Below are 16,809 nucleotides of genomic sequence, written 5' to 3'. Positions count from 1 at the left end.
CCTAGTTACTCAATAAATACTGCCATCTGCTGGTGACATGACATATAGCCTAGACATCACCGCACTACATTAAACCATTATTTGATGATTCGTGCCCTCAATTAAGTGATTAGGCCTACAGCTAATTGTATCGTGGTCCGATGAAAAAAACAAACAAAGCACATCCTAGATTAAAACACATGGGACACTCCTTTCAGCCCAGTCGACTACAGGTAGCCTACAACACATACTGCCAGCGCTGTAAACGGCTACCTGAAAACGAACGAATTTATATGAGTCTGCCTCCTGACAAACAAGACTACAAATCCCGTCTACATTGGGTAGAACTATGGACACGTGACCAGAAACTATCATGGCCCCTTTCGTTTGGCTGTAGCAGATCAGAGCAGCTCAAAGAGACACACAGCTTTATGTTTCAAACAGTCTCCTGTTTTGTTGTCTGACGTAGAGCAAAGATGCAGAAAATTAAGTCTTTAATGGCCCGACAGGTAAGTTATAACCGTTGTTTTTTTCCCTTGTGCCCAAAGTGGCAAGCCCACATTAGCAAAACACAGGCTAACCAGCTGTATGCTTTGGCAACAGCTAGCAAGCAAGGTTTTTCAGTTGGCAGGGATGTTGGTAGTAATGTTACTGTCTTAGTCATTTGAAATAGAGAAGTGTCGACCCATTTCCCGATAGATAAGTGATCTATAGCTATGCTGGAGATGCTTAGGTGACATGGCATTGCTGAAGGGGTAACCTACGCATACGAGGAGGAAGTGCAATATATATCTTGTCATTTTTAGCCTGACGTTAAAATTGGGTGCTATTCAGGTTAACGACAAGAACATGCTGGCTTACCTGAATCCGTTGATTTAACTGAGGCAGGGACTGAACACACTGGTTTTAGTCACAACGATTGTAATCTGTTGACGTATCTGAGACTGTCTGCTATCTGTCAGTGTAGGCTACTCCTATCGATGTCATTGGCATGATTTTGAGTGGAGTGGATCCGCAGTGGCGAAGACGAGGGAGCATTGCCTTTATTCCTTTCATTTTTTCGTTTCCCCCCAAGGGTCTAAAAAGTCCCCAGGAAAGCATGGCAGATATGAGCCCCGTGGAGAATTTCAGGATCCCAAGTAAGGTGAGTCAGTTATGGAGCACTGTAGCTGCAGTAACACACAGCTGTTGGCTAACCTACAGCTGGAGACGACCTGTTTAACCATCTACTGTAACTTAGTTGTCATATCTGGCAATGGAGAATTGTGAAGGTTTAGGCCAACAAGCGGCTGGATGTTGAAGGTAATCTGCAACAGAACAGGGCTGACCAAATGTTATAATGCTTGTGGCTGAAAATAGTTGTGCTTTCTCAATAATCTTTCAATCAATAGGCCTACATTTTTAGGATGAGAAATGTTGATGCTGTTACACAGATACCACCCGAAAACATTCATAATAGCCTACCAGTAAGTAGTTGTAATGCATTGCCACATTGTCTAAAGCTCATTGCAAGCTTCCTGATTCTTCAGCAAAATGAGCTCAGTCATATGAAAGTTACAACTCAGAGTTAATATAAGTCAAGTAAGAAAGTTCTAATCACAAAGATACAAATGGCTTCTTATCTGTGTTTCAATCAATGAGCAGTGTTCTGCATAATGAAGACCAAAATGCTACACAAACTGAACATGCCTCTTCAGTTAGGGCTATAAATTCAAAATGATACACTTTATGTGACAGTTTGCCTTCTTTATGTCCGGTTAAGTCCCAGTTTAGTCCGCAATAAATAAATATGACGCACTTTGAGGATTTTTATTTGAAAGAAGCTGGCAGATCTGATTCCTGGTTCACTTACGTTGTGAGGCAGGGAAAAAAAGAGAAGCCGGATAATTGAATTCATTAGTTTCACAGACTTTCTACATCTAGTCCAGAGCCATTAACAGAGAGAGAGAGAGTGTGCGTGCGTGTGTGCGTGTGTGCGTGTGTGTGCGTGTGTGTGCGTGTGTGTGCGTGTGTGTGCGTGTGTGTGCGTGTGTGTGTGTGTGTGTGTGTGTGTGTGTGCGCGTGCGCGTGCGCGTGCGCGTTTGCGTGTGGTTTGTTTGCGAGTGTGTCTCTGTGTGTTTCACACACTAACAATGAGGCGGGGTCATGTTACTCAAGGTGGCTGTTCCTGTTGGTAGTCAGTCAGCCATCTTGTATGTGATGGTTATCTCATTGCACGTGGACAAGGTTTCACTTGAGCTGGCCTGGCCAGAAGTGCATGCCCAGCAGGGAAGTCTGTCTAGTCTGTGGTGCCATTTTACCAATTTATACTGATTTTGGATGTGATATAGATCTCTGTGGTCTGAGGGGGGAAAAACATGTCTGGAAAGCCAAGGTAATGTAGTCATTCATGAAAAATGAAACTATTAGTCATGATTCCTGTAAATGACCAGAAGATTGTGTTAGTCATTAGATGGCATTAGTTAGTCCTCAGGCCAAACATGGCCAAAATCCTCAAAAATCTTGAAAAGCTGGTTGAAAAGCTGCTTTCTCACTCATTTTCAATAGTCTAATGATTTCAAAGCAGAGTAGACCGTTTGCCTTTTGGAGAGCTTTTTGACCTTCCATGTTCTTTGCGGAGAGTTTCTTGAGCTGGGGGACCAACTAGTGCAGACGTTGATTCAACAGGACTTTTAATTTCCTTCCCCACCAGGCCTGTTCAGTGCCTGTAGTCGATCATCCTTTGCCGGTATACTGTACGGGCTTATGGATTGGCAATCACCAAGCCTTAATGAACCATGGTGACTCTTTTAAAGCTGAGTGATAACTGATCTTAGTGCGTATTACCCAGCAACATTGTCAGCAACCCCCACGCCCAGCGTTCAAATATGGTCTCTGGTGGCCCTTTTTATAGTGTGTTACTTTTGTAGTTTGAGTTTAGACGCGGCAGAACCGCCTGGCACGTAGTCTTTTAGGAAAAGAAAGCACTTTCATCATGTTACCCTTGACCGTTTTTAGAAGGGCGGGCGAGACGGAAGATGAGAGAAGCGTTTTCTTTTTCTCTTCTCTCTCATCGGAGAACATCTGGTGGCCTATTCCCAGAGGTTTTAAGCGTGCCTCTTCCTGCAGGCAGGGACGGCGTCATTGCACAAGTGTGCTGTGATTGAAAGGAAAGAGGGAGGGAAATAAGCACAAACACAAACAAACAGGAAAGTAAACAAAACCGGCTGCTGGGGGACGAGTTGAATGCAAAATAAATGAGGTGCTGCTTTTTAAACCTCTATTAATTACCGCCGCCACGCAAAAATTTGAATATTTGACAGTTTGTTTTTTTTCCCCCTGTTCTCAGATTTAATATTGATTGTGTCAGCGTGATGGATTGTACCAGGGATGCCAGTAGAGGTCTCTCCGAGGAAGCATATTTTTAGGATCTTCAAGTAAATGAAACAACACCTGGGCTTTTTTCTCCCTCAAGAATTTGTCTGTGTGTCATTTCTTGTGAATATTAATGGACTCCATTGACTAGTTTACTCTCTGGAATAGGGCGATAGTTTGTTTACAAGGAGGTGTTAAATGATTGGCAGGATAACTACAAAGATATTTGGTGGAAGTCATTTAAGTTAAGTGTTCTAACTGTTTTTAGAGGGAAAACAGGATTGAGTGGAGTGAGAAGTTCCCACTGCCAGATGCAGGTTCCCACATTTTTTGAAAGCCTGGAAAATCATGGAATTTTAAAATCCCGGGCTTTCAAAAGCTGGATACAGTTTGCTATAAAATGGGTGGCTGTCTAATTTCCATCCAGCGATTAAGCTAGGCCTGTGCAGTTGTTTCTAAGTTGTAAAATGTTTTGATTAAAAGTCCTGCAAATTCATGGGAAAGTTTTGAAATATTGTGATTGAAAAAAAAAAAAAAAAAAAAAAAAAAAAAACTTCTCCCCAGGCACTGGATCAAGGGCTGCCCATTGCTCCTGGTGTGTGTATGTGTTCTCCTTGTGTGTGTGTGTGTGTGTGTGTGCGCACACTACCCTTGGATGGGTTAAATGCAGGACAGATTTCTAAAGTAATTTAACTAACTTGTACCCTCCAGCTTCTGAGTGTTTTGCAACTCACCGTAGTGTGTCTTTACTGTTCGTAATGAGGACCGCCCATGAATCTCAATCCCAGTCCTCTAATTAGCTGTCAACAAATGTTCTCTCCCCCAGAAAATGGAAAGAAACACACTTTGTTGCAAGATTAGTTGTCTTTCACACGTGGAAAAACAACTAATGTTGTCTATGGAGTTTTATAGCCTACATTCACCCTTGGTTGGATGCCAATGCCTTTTTCTAAGGGAATTGAGTTACACCCATGTCATGTATAAATCTTGACTGGCAGCACCTACGTTTGTTTTGCCGACAGACCAGTTGCAAACAAACTCCAATGCTCAACCCGAGCCCAGCTTTGAATAGGGAACCAGGTACAGAGAAGTGAATGATCAATGGTTGAAGGTTATCCTTGCCAAGGTCATGGAGGCAGAGGGTGGTGTTTCGGCACTCCTGTGGTGCCAGCAGGGGCATCCGTGGGTGGGATGCCTGCTGCATGACCTGATGATGGGTTCTGTCGACTCTATAAGAGGTCCAATTGAACACAGAGGGAAGGGGAGTGGGCTATGGATGAGCTCCGTGTTAATTGAGGGAACACTCGCAAAGAGCACCATGGGTCTGGATTGGGAGGCATTTATGCTGTGGGACCAGAATGTCCAGAGCAAAGCCAGCGGGGTGCTAACAATGAATGCCAAAACCGGCACAATCTGATGATGAAATTGATGATGAGACAAGAGAGAGAGGGAAGAGAAGAGAGAGAGGGAAGAGAAGAGAGAGAGGGAAGAGAAGAGAGTGAAGAAGAGAAGAAGGAAAGAGAGAAGAGAACGATTTTTGTATGGGAGAAAAGGTTTAGATGTGGCTTGGCTGTGCTTTATTCTGCCTTTTCTTTGTGCCTGCTGACTAGGAGATATTGCTGATAATAAAGATGTGCCCACTCACATCTCTCTCTCTCTTTCTCTCTCTCCCCCTCACTCTCTCTCTCTCCCTCTGTCCCTTTCTCCCTTAGGAGGGTTGCATCTTGTTGTCCCATTGTCTCATATCGGTCCCATCATCATATTGTGCCGGCTTTGGTGTCCTTTGTTATCACTCTGCTGGCTCTGCCAGGGTTTTTCACTCTGGCTTGCTCACAGAAAAGTGTCTGACTGCTCGCTAGATAGCCCGACTGTTTAAAGAGCTCTCCCTCCACGCTGTTCTAAAGATGCTTTTATTGCCAGGGCCTAAACAAAGCTACATCCTCCCTGGCATCTCCTTTGAAATGTGCTCTCTGTGGACACCAAACATCTCGTGGGAATCTCATTGTGGTCAATAAACTGCCCAGCAGGGGGCAGTGGCGTCATTGTAATGAGAGCAGGAGCTGGGGCAAAGTGGAGACGGATTTTTTTTTTTTTTCGAGATGGGAACAGGTTTGGGGTTCAGGGTGAGCTCAGTCACGAGCACATCAAAGTGCTGCGACGATGACGTGGAAAATGTCGGCATGTCACGCCGAAGGATTTAGTGCGAGGTTAATTTGGCTCGAGCCTCATTCTCGCGTCACCTTTCTGTCAACAGCACGAGGAAGGGGCTCGCAGAGGGAGGAGGGAAAGAGAATGTGTGAATTGGAGTGAGCTATGCCCCATCACCCCCCCCCCCCCCATCCCCCAGCCCCACTCCCCAACAAGGAAGCAAGCTTGTGTGTCTGTAATGATATGGGGTGTCAATGACGCAGTTGCACTTCATCAAAAAAAGCAAAAACTTTAGCAGCTGGAACCCAATCAAACCCATTCAGACTCTTCTGTCCACTCTCCACTCTGCACTCTCCATGTCTCCATCCCTTCGTTTCTCCTCTCCCATCCCCATTTAGTCCCTCTCTCTCCACCCCCCCCCCCCCCCCCAACCCCCACCCCTCAAAGCCCTATTGTCCTGCTCTACAGTTGCTGTTGTGTCGTCCTCTATTTGATAGCACCTCATTGTGCCGAGGCTTTGATTTTGCTGCTGTGTTTGAGAGACGCCACTTCAGAGGCGGCCTCTTTTCATGTACCGAGGGGTAACTCAGTGGTTTTGTTTGTTCGTTTTTTCTCCCAGCTAATTGCAGATAAAAGAGGGTGAGAGAGAGAGAGAGAGAAATGAAACCATGACGAAAAGGCCTTAAGTTCTCCGTTTATTGTTGGCTGGTGGAGCGAGTTAATTAATTGGGTGGAAAGCCCTGGGAAGTCGCAAATGAGGTGTAGTGCCCCTGCTGGCGGAGTGATGCAACAAAGGTTCCTGCACACTCTCTCCCCTGTCCTGAACACCTGGCTCACTTTGCTAAACACCTTAAAAAGTCCAATGTCTATCCATTGTGGTAGTTCTGATTGAATGCTGATTTGGTGATGTCCATCTGCACAATACATGCGTTGTGACGTGGCTGTGTAGTGTGGTTTAGTCTTTTTAGTATTCGATACACTACTCTAGTGCTCTCCTTTGAGGTTCATTTGGGCAAAGCTCTATCCCTTGTTTGCGGCTTAAAAGTCACCGGGCCTTCCCTCCTGTTTGTTTTTAATGTGACTGAGGCACTTGACACTTGTCAGGAGAGTTCCTCAGAAGGGAACTCATCAGCCTGCTACTGTCTCTTAAGTTAAACCCTTTTTTGAAGAGTTGTGTGACAAAGAACCACAACAAACAAACAAGCCACCATCAGATCGGCAAACAGACAAATTGGGGGGAATTGGAGACAGCACGGCAGCAGGCATGGAAGCCCCAGTGAGGATGTCAGCGCACACACTCACACACACACACATGCGCGCACGCACACCTCCAAATTCAGTTCCCTCATGGTGGATTTTTGCAGTTGTCTGACACTTTTTATTTCCTTGACTCTCCCTCTCTCTTCTCGTGCTGGGGTGAGTCATCCTACACCAACCCTCCCCAGTCCCCACCCACACCAACCCTCCCCATACACAGCACCCTCCCCACCCACACCACCCTTCCTCAAACGTCCGCCTCCACACTGGTGTCCACCCCCTCACCCACCACACCTACTAGTAGGGATGTAACGGTATGAAAATTTAACCCCACGGTTATAGTGACCAACATTATCACGGTTTTCGGTGTTATCGCGGTATTTTAGAAAATGTGTTTAGGGCCTACGATATGTTAAGAAAGCACTGATAGGTGTACACAAGCTGAAATAGTTTAAAGAAAAATGTGACGGTGTTTATTACATTAAGAATATAGGCAAACCCTTACTGCCTTCATCAGGATACCGATCATTCACAGCAGTGGCAATCCTAGTCTCTGCTCAACCCTCCACACACAGAGAAAATGGCTTGTTTTGTTTCTATTGCATATTTCGAATTCATAAACTTTATATATTTTGCTAATAGTTTATAATATTTTAGGATCTGCATAATTACTTATAGCTAAACATATTCAGTATTTTGAATACTTCATATTGATTTTTAAACTATTACACTTGTCTACAGGGGTGTTGTCATAGTGTTGTGTAGGTCTAATTGAGTGCCTGTCACTTTAAGAGATACGTGAAGTAGGCTAATTATATTAACCTTCATTCGGTTTTAGGAAAGTTGTCGTGCATAGTTCAAGGATATCCGTTTTCATTGAATAAAATGAACGTTCAAAAAATGAACACGTCAAAGAAAATATTGCTGGAATCATAGAAAAGATAAGTGTCTTGCAATGTTAACTTTATGATTTTGGTGAGCACTAGACAACTGATAGACATGACGCGCGAGCTAACGGGATTGTTACCTAGATGGAATTCTCTCAAGATGTAAAAGTTTGCCAATGGGCTGTGTAGCTTTTTTCGGAAATTGAATTAAACACAACAGTAGGCCTAATGAACTAAATTCCATAGCTCACTGTAGGTAGGTTACCGTGGCATTGTGCTCACTTTACCTTGGCTGGAAATGTTAAATTGGCTGCTTATAGCTTAACTTATGATTTGGAGTTTGGTATCTGTTATATCCAATGAGTGACACAGCGCTCAACATAAAACTTCACAGCATTCTCCTGATAACGTTAGTGGAATAGATTTAATGTGAACATGTAGGCCTACATAAAAAGACGCAAAGTGGCTACATACAGCGCACGTTTTGGGGTGAAAATGTTAAGCCCTTTTAAAGCAGGTGTAGCCTTATCCAAATCGTAGTTAAATCCATCAATTAGACAACAGAATTAGTAAAATAAAGTTTTGTTTCATAGTAGCCTACCAGCTTGTGTCAAAAACAGGCTCGGATGAAGTTGGGAGGAATTAAACACACGGTTACCATACCGTAGTATCAACCGTGATAATAATGATATTCGAAATGAACACGGTAATTGTTATCGTCAACATTTTTATCATGGTTTACCGTCACACCGGTAATCGTTACATCCCTACCTACTAGGCTAGCCCACTGCTTCCAGCTCTCTCTCTCTCTCACACACACAAGCACACACGCACTCACACGCACACACACACACACACACACACACACACACACACACACACACACACACACACACACACACACACACACTCGCTCTCTGGTTCTCTTTTGCTCTCTTTCCCCTTCTTCCCTCGTTCTGTATCCGGTTTCACTCCACCAATCTAACCAGCTCCCTGGCTCCCTTCATCTAGACATCTCTATCTCTCATGTGCTCTCTCACTGACTCACTGACACAGACTCTCACTTCCCTCCTTCCCTCCTTCCCTCTCTCTCTCTTTCTACCTTTCTTTCTTTACACTTCCTGTACCGTAGCCCTCTGATGCGCTCTCATCATCTCTCTCCGCTTGCTTCTGCCACCGCAGCTTCAAGGAACACACGGAAATACTCCGAGTCACGCATCTGCCTCCTCTGCGTGCGTGTGTTTGCGAGCGCATGCTTGTATGTGGGTGTGGGTGTGCGACCCACTTGTGTGGCTGTGTGGCCGTGTGTGTGGGTGTGCGACCCACTTGTGTGTGCGTGTGGGTGCTTCACCGCGTGTGCATTCGTATGCGTGCACGTGCAGATGTGTAAAGAAGAGCTCTGCAAACTTAGGGCACATCCTCTGGTCCCCCAGTTCCTCTCTCTGTGTGTCTGTGTGTCTTTGTGCACATTGCATGCGTGTGCACGTGGGTGCTTCACCTTTTTTTTGCACACGTGTGTGAGCGTGTGTGTGTGTTCAGATGCTCAGAAAGCACCATAGGCCTGTGCGTAATAGAATTTGATCCCCCCATTCCTTCCTTTTCCTGGACCCAGAGACTGTGCCTTAACTTTGAATAGTTTTGTAGAGGAGGAGGAGGAGGAGGAGGAGGAGGTGGACCTGAATCACCCTCCTGCGCTGGGGTAACCATGACGCCCGGCATCGCATAATCCTAACACACTAGAGCCCACTCATACCAGACCGCTAGGTTTGATTCAAAAGCCTTGTTTACAGAAAAGTACAATGGATGGAATGAATGGTTTGGACTTTTGAGACACATACACACACTTTTGTGTCCCCCCCCCTACAAAAACGCCTCTGTTTCTGAGCTCTGCCTAGAGAGACAGAGAGGGCCTTGGGCGCTTTTGAATATTCCCACACTCACAAGGTACTGTGTATTCTATTATAGTGTATTTTTCTCTGTGAAATAAATATCACAGGTAGCAGCAGACATTCACATGCTCTGCCTCTGTAGCTTCAAAGCTGTTGGGGCGTAGGGTTTAACATATGAAAGAAGATGAAAGGGCAAATAAGACACAGTGGAATGAAAGGACATTTCCGGAGTTCAAGGGTAGGCATTGGGTAAATTTATAATAACTTTGCCTCTGCATTTAGCCATTTTGTTTTTGTTTGCATATTGTTGACCCTTGTGGAACGTACCTCTATTCTAAATAACATCTCTGTAGTAGCATCGTCAGTTCTGTCATCTTTGTTGCACTCGTTGTGTCCTTCATAGTTGAATCTTCAAAGCGGCAGAAAACCCCCGTAAGACAGTGTTTCTGTTTTTTTTTTTGTGTGTGTGTCTTTTTTCTTTTTGATTTTATCGATGGCTTTTTTCCCTCTCATTACATGCCATGAATATGTGTCTCCGGGGACGAGAGCTCGAGATGCTTAATCTGTGGTCTTAAATGTGCCAGGCAGCTCGATGCTAGAAATCAATGTGTTCTGCTGGCTTCCAGGGTAGCGCCAGGGAGACCTCTTTTCTCTCCCCCTCTCCTCTCCTCCCTGGTGGTAATCTTTAAGCAAGCGGATGGAGCTGCTAACCAACAATAAACTCCCCGGGGAGCCACGTCCAACTCTTGTCTCAATGTTTGTGTCTCTCTCTCTTTCCCCCCCCTCTGTGTTTCACGACTCCCTCTTCTCCTCTTTCACTGTCTATCATTTGCATCCTTTCCCTCTCACTGCCTCTCTCTCTCTCGCTCTCTCTCTGTCTCTCTCTCTTTTTCTCTCTCTCTGTTCCCTTCTCTGTCTACCCCATCTCTCTCTCTCTCTCTTTTCCTTCTCTGTCTACCCATATCCCTCTCTCTCTTTCTCTCTCTCTCTTTTCCCTTCTCTGTCTACCCCATCTCTCTCTCTCTCTTATTTCCTTCTCTGTCTACCCTATCTCTCTCTCTCTCTCTCTCTGTTTCTCCCTTTGCCATCCCTCTCCCTCTGCCCATCTTTGTCTCTCTTTACATTCCCTTCCTTTCCTGCTTTATTTTCTCTAATCCCTTTTTTTTTCTCTCTCTCTCTCTTTCCTTCTCCGCCTCTTCCTCCATCGCTCCTCTCCCAGGAGGAGCTGCGCGAGATGCGGGAGCAGCCCATCGACCCGCAGGCCGAGCAGGAGATCATCGACAGCATCGAGGAGGTGTACTTCTCCAGCGACTCCTTCGACATGGTGCAGCACGAGCTGGAGGTGAGCGAGACAGAGACGGCATGGGGGGCTCAGTCCCCCCCATAACCCCCCCCCCCCCCTCCGATGAGGATACGTCAGGAGGGTGACCCCTGCAGTTGAACCCTCTGAGCTCACGCGCAGTGCGTATCCACATGTGTGTGGGTCGTTAAGGGTTGTTCTTACACGCTGCAACGGTAATGGGGAATCCGGTGAAATCGATCTCACTGGGGAACAGGGGTTGGGAGCGGTATTTCACCGGTCGGGGGAATGCAGGTACCGTTATTGGCTCCGCGGCTTTATCGTGCCATTTCTGCGACCGATTGGTTCATTTGTCTCTGTTCAGCGGTAAGCCCACCTGGCTGGCCTTGGCCTGCACTCCCTCAGACCACGGACTAAGTTATCTCAGGAGAGCAGTTCACCATCCACCATTCCATAGCCTCCTGGTTGACCGAGGTTGCATGTGACTTGCACACGATGCCTTAGGACGGGCTCCTCGGGATCTGTCATCCCAGCCCCAGCCCCAGCCACCCACCCTGCCCGCCACCCCGCCTCACCAGAACACCCCACTGGCCCTAGAGCACCCCGGTTTCCCCGCCGCTAACTTCTGTTATCTCCAGGGAGCAGCGTGCAGGAGGCGATCTGGACACTAACCTCCTCATTTACCCCTCCAGCGGTGGAGCAAGAGCAGCACGGGGTGTGTGTGTGTGTGTGTGTGTGTGTGGGGGTGTGTGGGGGTGTGTGGGGGTGTGTGTGTGTGGGGGTGTGTGTGTGTGTGGGTGTGTGTGTGGGTGTGTGTGTGTGTGTGTGGGGGTGTGTGGGGGTGTGAGTGTGTGTGTGCGCGCGTGCATGTGTGTGGGTGGGTATGTATGTGTGTGTGTATGTATGTGTGGGAGGTATGGGGGAGGTGGATGTGGATGTGGTGATGCGTGTGTGGAGGTAGGCTGGTGGGTAGTCTGCGAGGGGGTACCTGTGTCTGCACGACATCTGCACAGGCACCCGGCAGATTGATGGATTATCTGCTCAGACGCGGGCGTGAAATCTCATTAGGGTTTCAGCCGCGTTGCCACACCACACCGCACCACACCGCACCGCGCCGCCCCACATCACGCTAGAGATGAGAGGAGACGGCACGCCGCACACACACGGCACCGGCGGAGGGGAAAGTAATTACTTGTCTGCCGCGGTTTCTTTTTCCACCCGCCCACTTTATTTATTTGTTTATTTCCCCACCTTCCTCTCTGTGTGCCGGGAATGGGGGCTAATTGTGTTTATTGTCGATTGCTGATGAAGTGCGGGAGGATTTGGGTCGATTTCACGCTGCTTCTGAACTGTTGCATGCAAATATAAGGGGTTTGAATTCACCTTTGGCCAAGTTCTTTAGCTAACAGTCCACTCTTGGCATTTAGATGTAGATTTATCCAAATCCCTCGACTAATGCATTTGTTTTCTCCTGAGGCGTAGTTAAACATGTAGTAACCTCGTCCTCCACAAATAGAAGTTGGGGCCAAGTCGCTCTCGAGTCCCTATTAAAATTTAAGCGCTGTTCTGTTTTAAGGAATGTCCTTGTCTCCTACGTGAGTCATGCCATCCATTAAACAGGAAGATCCCTACATTACCACGCCATAAAACAGATGAGCAAGAAAATCCTTTGGGTAGGGACACAAAAAAAAAAAAAAAGCCGAAATGACCTTAAGAAAGTGAAATGTAAACACAGCAATCATTTTGACAATGTAGGCGTGAACGAATTTTATGGAAATTACTATTTGGAGCTTGACACTGTTTTATTGTGTATACGGTTTGATTTAACCGGATTTTGTTTGCTTATTATTTAGGATTTTACAATGTCATGCACGAGGCTGCATCTACTGCCGATTAGTACTCAGTACTGCTAATTAGCTAATCAATACTTGCTTGTTAATTGGCTCCATCCAGACCATCCTCACCTTTTTTCAACTTTTGGCGAGCAAAATCACGAGGATCGGAAAAGATCTTCTGTGGAGCCTTGAACGAGCCACAGAAACAGCAGCGATCGCATCCCAATAAACTTCATGCGTCTCCCTCTCTCTCTCTGAGTTATTGACTGCATGATCCACCCATGTCTGTAGTAATCTGTGTTCTCTGTTTCCCCCTCATTTTGACAGAAACTCCCACCTGACCTCAACCTCCAGGAGATTGAGGAATACCGAGACAAGCTGAAGCGGCAACAGTCGGCGGTGGGTACCAGATCCTACATGGCTCTCATTCCTCCATCTCTCTGCTGTGGACCGCTAATCCCCTACACACACACACACACATACACACACACACACACACACACACACACACTCAAATTCACCTCCACTTCCATTAACACTAGAAGCGCCGCGCCCCTCTGACCCACTTATACCTAGAAGCGCCGCGCCCCGGTCATTTGACCGCTTTGACGACCTACTAGAAGCGCCGTGCTGTTGTGAACTACTTAAAGCGCGGCGAGGCGGTCAAAAGACCGCTGAGTCCTTAGACTGGGAGGCTGTTACTTACACATAATGACAGCTAGATGGCGCTTCGTGCACGAATCAAATCGTTTGAATACATTTGTCAGACTGTGTGTTGTCTGTGGTTGTTTCATTATGACATAGGCCTACAGCACGTTTGAGTTATCTGTTCATTTATTTGTGTTGATTTGTGTTGTTTGAGGAAAAAAGTTTGAGGAGAAAGTATTTCATTTTTAAAATTTCGTTTTTACATTTTGTATGCTAGCCTAAGAAATCTTGGCTATTTTAAAACGGAGGCATACGCGTTCTGTGATTAGGAGCCTGACCCGACGGGAGGGGAAGGATGAAAAATGTCGACCCAACACCGGTGTTGTTGGATATCGAGATCCGTAACCCGCAGTTCGGGTTTGGGCAGATAATCTAAGCTCTAAAATGAATGGGTGTGGGTGGCTAGTTCTAATTCACTCCCCAAATAGCCTACACTTCTATTCATTTAATAGGTAGCTATGTTCGCGCCGCCGAAAATGACCGGACCGAACAAAGATCCTAACCTAGTCTGGTTTCAATTACACAGTAGCCAGGATTTCACACCGCATTTTACAGGCTACCGCGGCTACTTTCTAAGACAATGTTCATTCATTTAGGGAGAAGCATCTAGGGCCTAGCTACCTCGGAGGGAGGGAGATAGAGAGAGCAGAAATGCTGAGCAGGCATAGGCGCGAGAAGTAGCCTAGGCTAATTAAAAATTATGAGTGAAAAATATATTCTCCGTTTTGCGAATGTGTAGGCTGTGTTTCGATGTCTGCTGAAAAACAGCTATAGGTCTATTGTTTCTACAATTTAAGCTAACTTCTATGTGAATTCGTGATTATGTACTGAGACACAGATTAACGTCATGAAGGGACAAAGCCGTAGCCCACTGGTTAGAGCTTCAGACCTTAAGTCCAAGCGTTGCTAGTTCGATCCCCGACCTGTGTAGGCTATGGCAGAAGTACTTTTGAGCAAAGCATCAATAAAGTATATTCTATTCACACAACTAGGCCTACACGCACGCTGGCGAATTCGAACATTCTAAAACGCGCATATACGATGAAACATGATTGCGCATTCTTCCACGAGTTGCATGTAAACAACAAACAGCCAGCCTACAGCCATGCAGTGGGGGTGGGGAGGCATTTACCAATGCCACAGTGATGTCTGTAGCCTAACATCATGTCCACACGTAGCAAAACGACCCCCACCCCCCTCATGAACTGGTTAGACGTGTATGGGGGAGGGGGAATGATCGGTTTCAAATAGGCTATGTTTGCAATGTGTGTTATGTAGCCTATAGACCCCGAAGCCATTTGCTTTGAGAATAACGGCTGGCTGAAGTTTTCATGGCTGATGATGGCTTTAGTTGCCACTTCATGTCTACAGAACATGCAACTCAGTCCTGAGTAGCCTATCGTAGTAACGAGCACAATACTGATATGGTGTATCCAGTGGGAATCGTTTATAGGCTCGCGTTTATTTTTCGCGTGTGTCTGATATAATTATTTTTAGATGCAAAAAGTCTAACTGCTAGCCAAAGTTTGTCAGATGGCGGCTCAATTTGGCTTAGAAAATTATTGGCTGGCGAAATTATTTTTCGTTAATGGTAAACAAATTTCAGAGAGTTATTAAAAAAACATTAACAAAAAAATAATTATTCGTCGACGTTCAAAATCGGTCAATGAACTATAATATTACGTCCCTGCCAGGATGTGAACACGGGTCTCCTGCGTCGCAGCCAGGGAAGTTACCGCTGCGCCATTCGCCGTTCTCAACACCTTTCGACGTAACTCAGAGAGTGAAGCAAACAAATAATGTCTCAGTTTTGCTCTCAGCAAAATCTGGAGTATAAAAGAGGGCCGTAATTGTCACTTATGCGAAGTCGTACTCATAAATGAAAGCCTACCTGGAGTGGTTGTGTGGCGATGACGTATTTTGACAGTTCAGTCATTTGTGCGAAGTCGTACTCAGAAATGAAAGCCTACCTGTAAAGTTTGATTTCGTAGCCTACTTGTAATTTTTGAATTCGTTTTTTTTCCCATCCGTATTCTGATGGATAAAATACACACAATATATTTTATGCACGACTGGACTCATTTGAGAACTCACAAATACGAACCTGCATCAAATCTATGACACGAATATATTGACAGCTATCTCACTCCATACAAATACAAGATAAGATATACAACTATGAATGTACGTACGTACATAAATAGGCTACGACGGACGAATTTCAGCTGAAAATATGTTTTACACATGTAGGCCTGCCTAATAGAACGTCGCAACATTTTCAAAACAAACTCGCATTTTACCACTGTAAATCGCCTCCATAGACTATGCCATGTAAATGAAAAATAGTTATTAAAATAAATCACATATAATACATATTGCACATATATAAACTATATGTTTTATGGTAAAATATTATTCTCATGCCCCACTGTCAGGAAACCCTTGCGACATCTGCTGTGAGAAAAGAGAATAGCAGCCTGGACAAACATGGCCGAACGCGAGACAACATAGTGTTGTCACATAATGAGCGCAAAATAGCTCTAAACTAGCTTGTACCGGTGTGCTTTCGATCATGTAAAAATTCTGGGTGACAAAACACGCGTATTCAGGAAAAGTCGTGAACGTAGGGTCCTGGAATTTAATCGAGTGAAAAGATTTTTTTTTTTTTTTAATCGCTGCGGTCAAATGACCGCAGCCCGGCAGTTCTAGGTATATCTAGGTCAAACCCCCACGGCGCTTCTAGGAATACGCGTCAGCGGTCAAATGACCGGCGCTTGGCGCTTCTAGTGTTAATAAAAATCACAAGCATGTCCATAAAGCAGGCTCTTCTGTTGCACTAGCTATAAGCTCAATCCCTGTACCTCAGATCCTACTAGGAAACTCAGTCTTAACATTTCCTGGTGAGATTGTGTGTTTCTTAGCCCTTGGGCTGTGTGTGTGTGTGTGTGTGTGTGTGTGTGTGTGTGTGTGTGTGTGTGTGTGTGTGCACGTGCGCATTCCATGTGAATAAACACAGTGGGACAGATATAACACAAACACGCACGCACACACACCACACACACACACACACACACACACACACACACACACACACACACACACACACACACACACACACACACACACACACACACACACACACACACACACACACACACATACACATACACATACACACACACACACACACACTACATGCTCCTTGTGACCTCTCCCCCTGACGCTGGATGTGTTTGCTTCCCGTTTGGTGATCCGTAGACGAGCTGTTTGACCGAGGTGACGGTGAGGGCAGCGTTTGCCCGGCAGGCTCAGTTGGCCTCCGCATCACCCCTCCGCTGTCCCTCCTCAACCCCCTAAACCCCCCCCCCCCCCACACACACACACACCACCACCCCCCCACACCGACCCCGACGAGAGCTTTGATTTTCTGACTGTTTCTAGTAAAAAATAAA

At 45.9% G+C, this 16,809-nt stretch overlaps 1 protein-coding gene across 2 annotated transcripts in view; it reads left to right on the top strand.

Moving 5' to 3' along the window:
* Positions 1 to 348: 348 nt before the first annotated feature.
* vps50 (VPS50 EARP/GARPII complex subunit) overlaps positions 349 to 16,809 on the top strand; it is a 135,694-nt gene continuing 119,233 nt past the window's right edge. For both annotated transcript variants that reach the window (XM_062529423.1, XM_062529422.1), the window contains exons 1-4: positions 349 to 488; positions 1,055 to 1,123; positions 10,734 to 10,856; positions 12,977 to 13,048. In XM_062529423.1, the coding sequence (XP_062385407.1) occupies positions 456 to 488; positions 1,055 to 1,123; positions 10,734 to 10,856; positions 12,977 to 13,048 (297 nt within the window). In that variant the 5' untranslated portion in view covers positions 349 to 455. The remainder of the gene's footprint in view (positions 489 to 1,054; positions 1,124 to 10,733; positions 10,857 to 12,976; positions 13,049 to 16,809) is intronic.

Source organism: Sardina pilchardus, chromosome 24 (genome assembly GCF_963854185.1).
Source record: "Sardina pilchardus chromosome 24, fSarPil1.1, whole genome shotgun sequence".
Lineage (NCBI taxonomy): Eukaryota > Metazoa > Chordata > Actinopteri > Clupeiformes > Clupeidae > Sardina > Sardina pilchardus.
The sequence above is the reverse complement of the archived record's forward strand: the minus strand, read 5'-3'. Positions and strand labels throughout refer to the sequence as shown.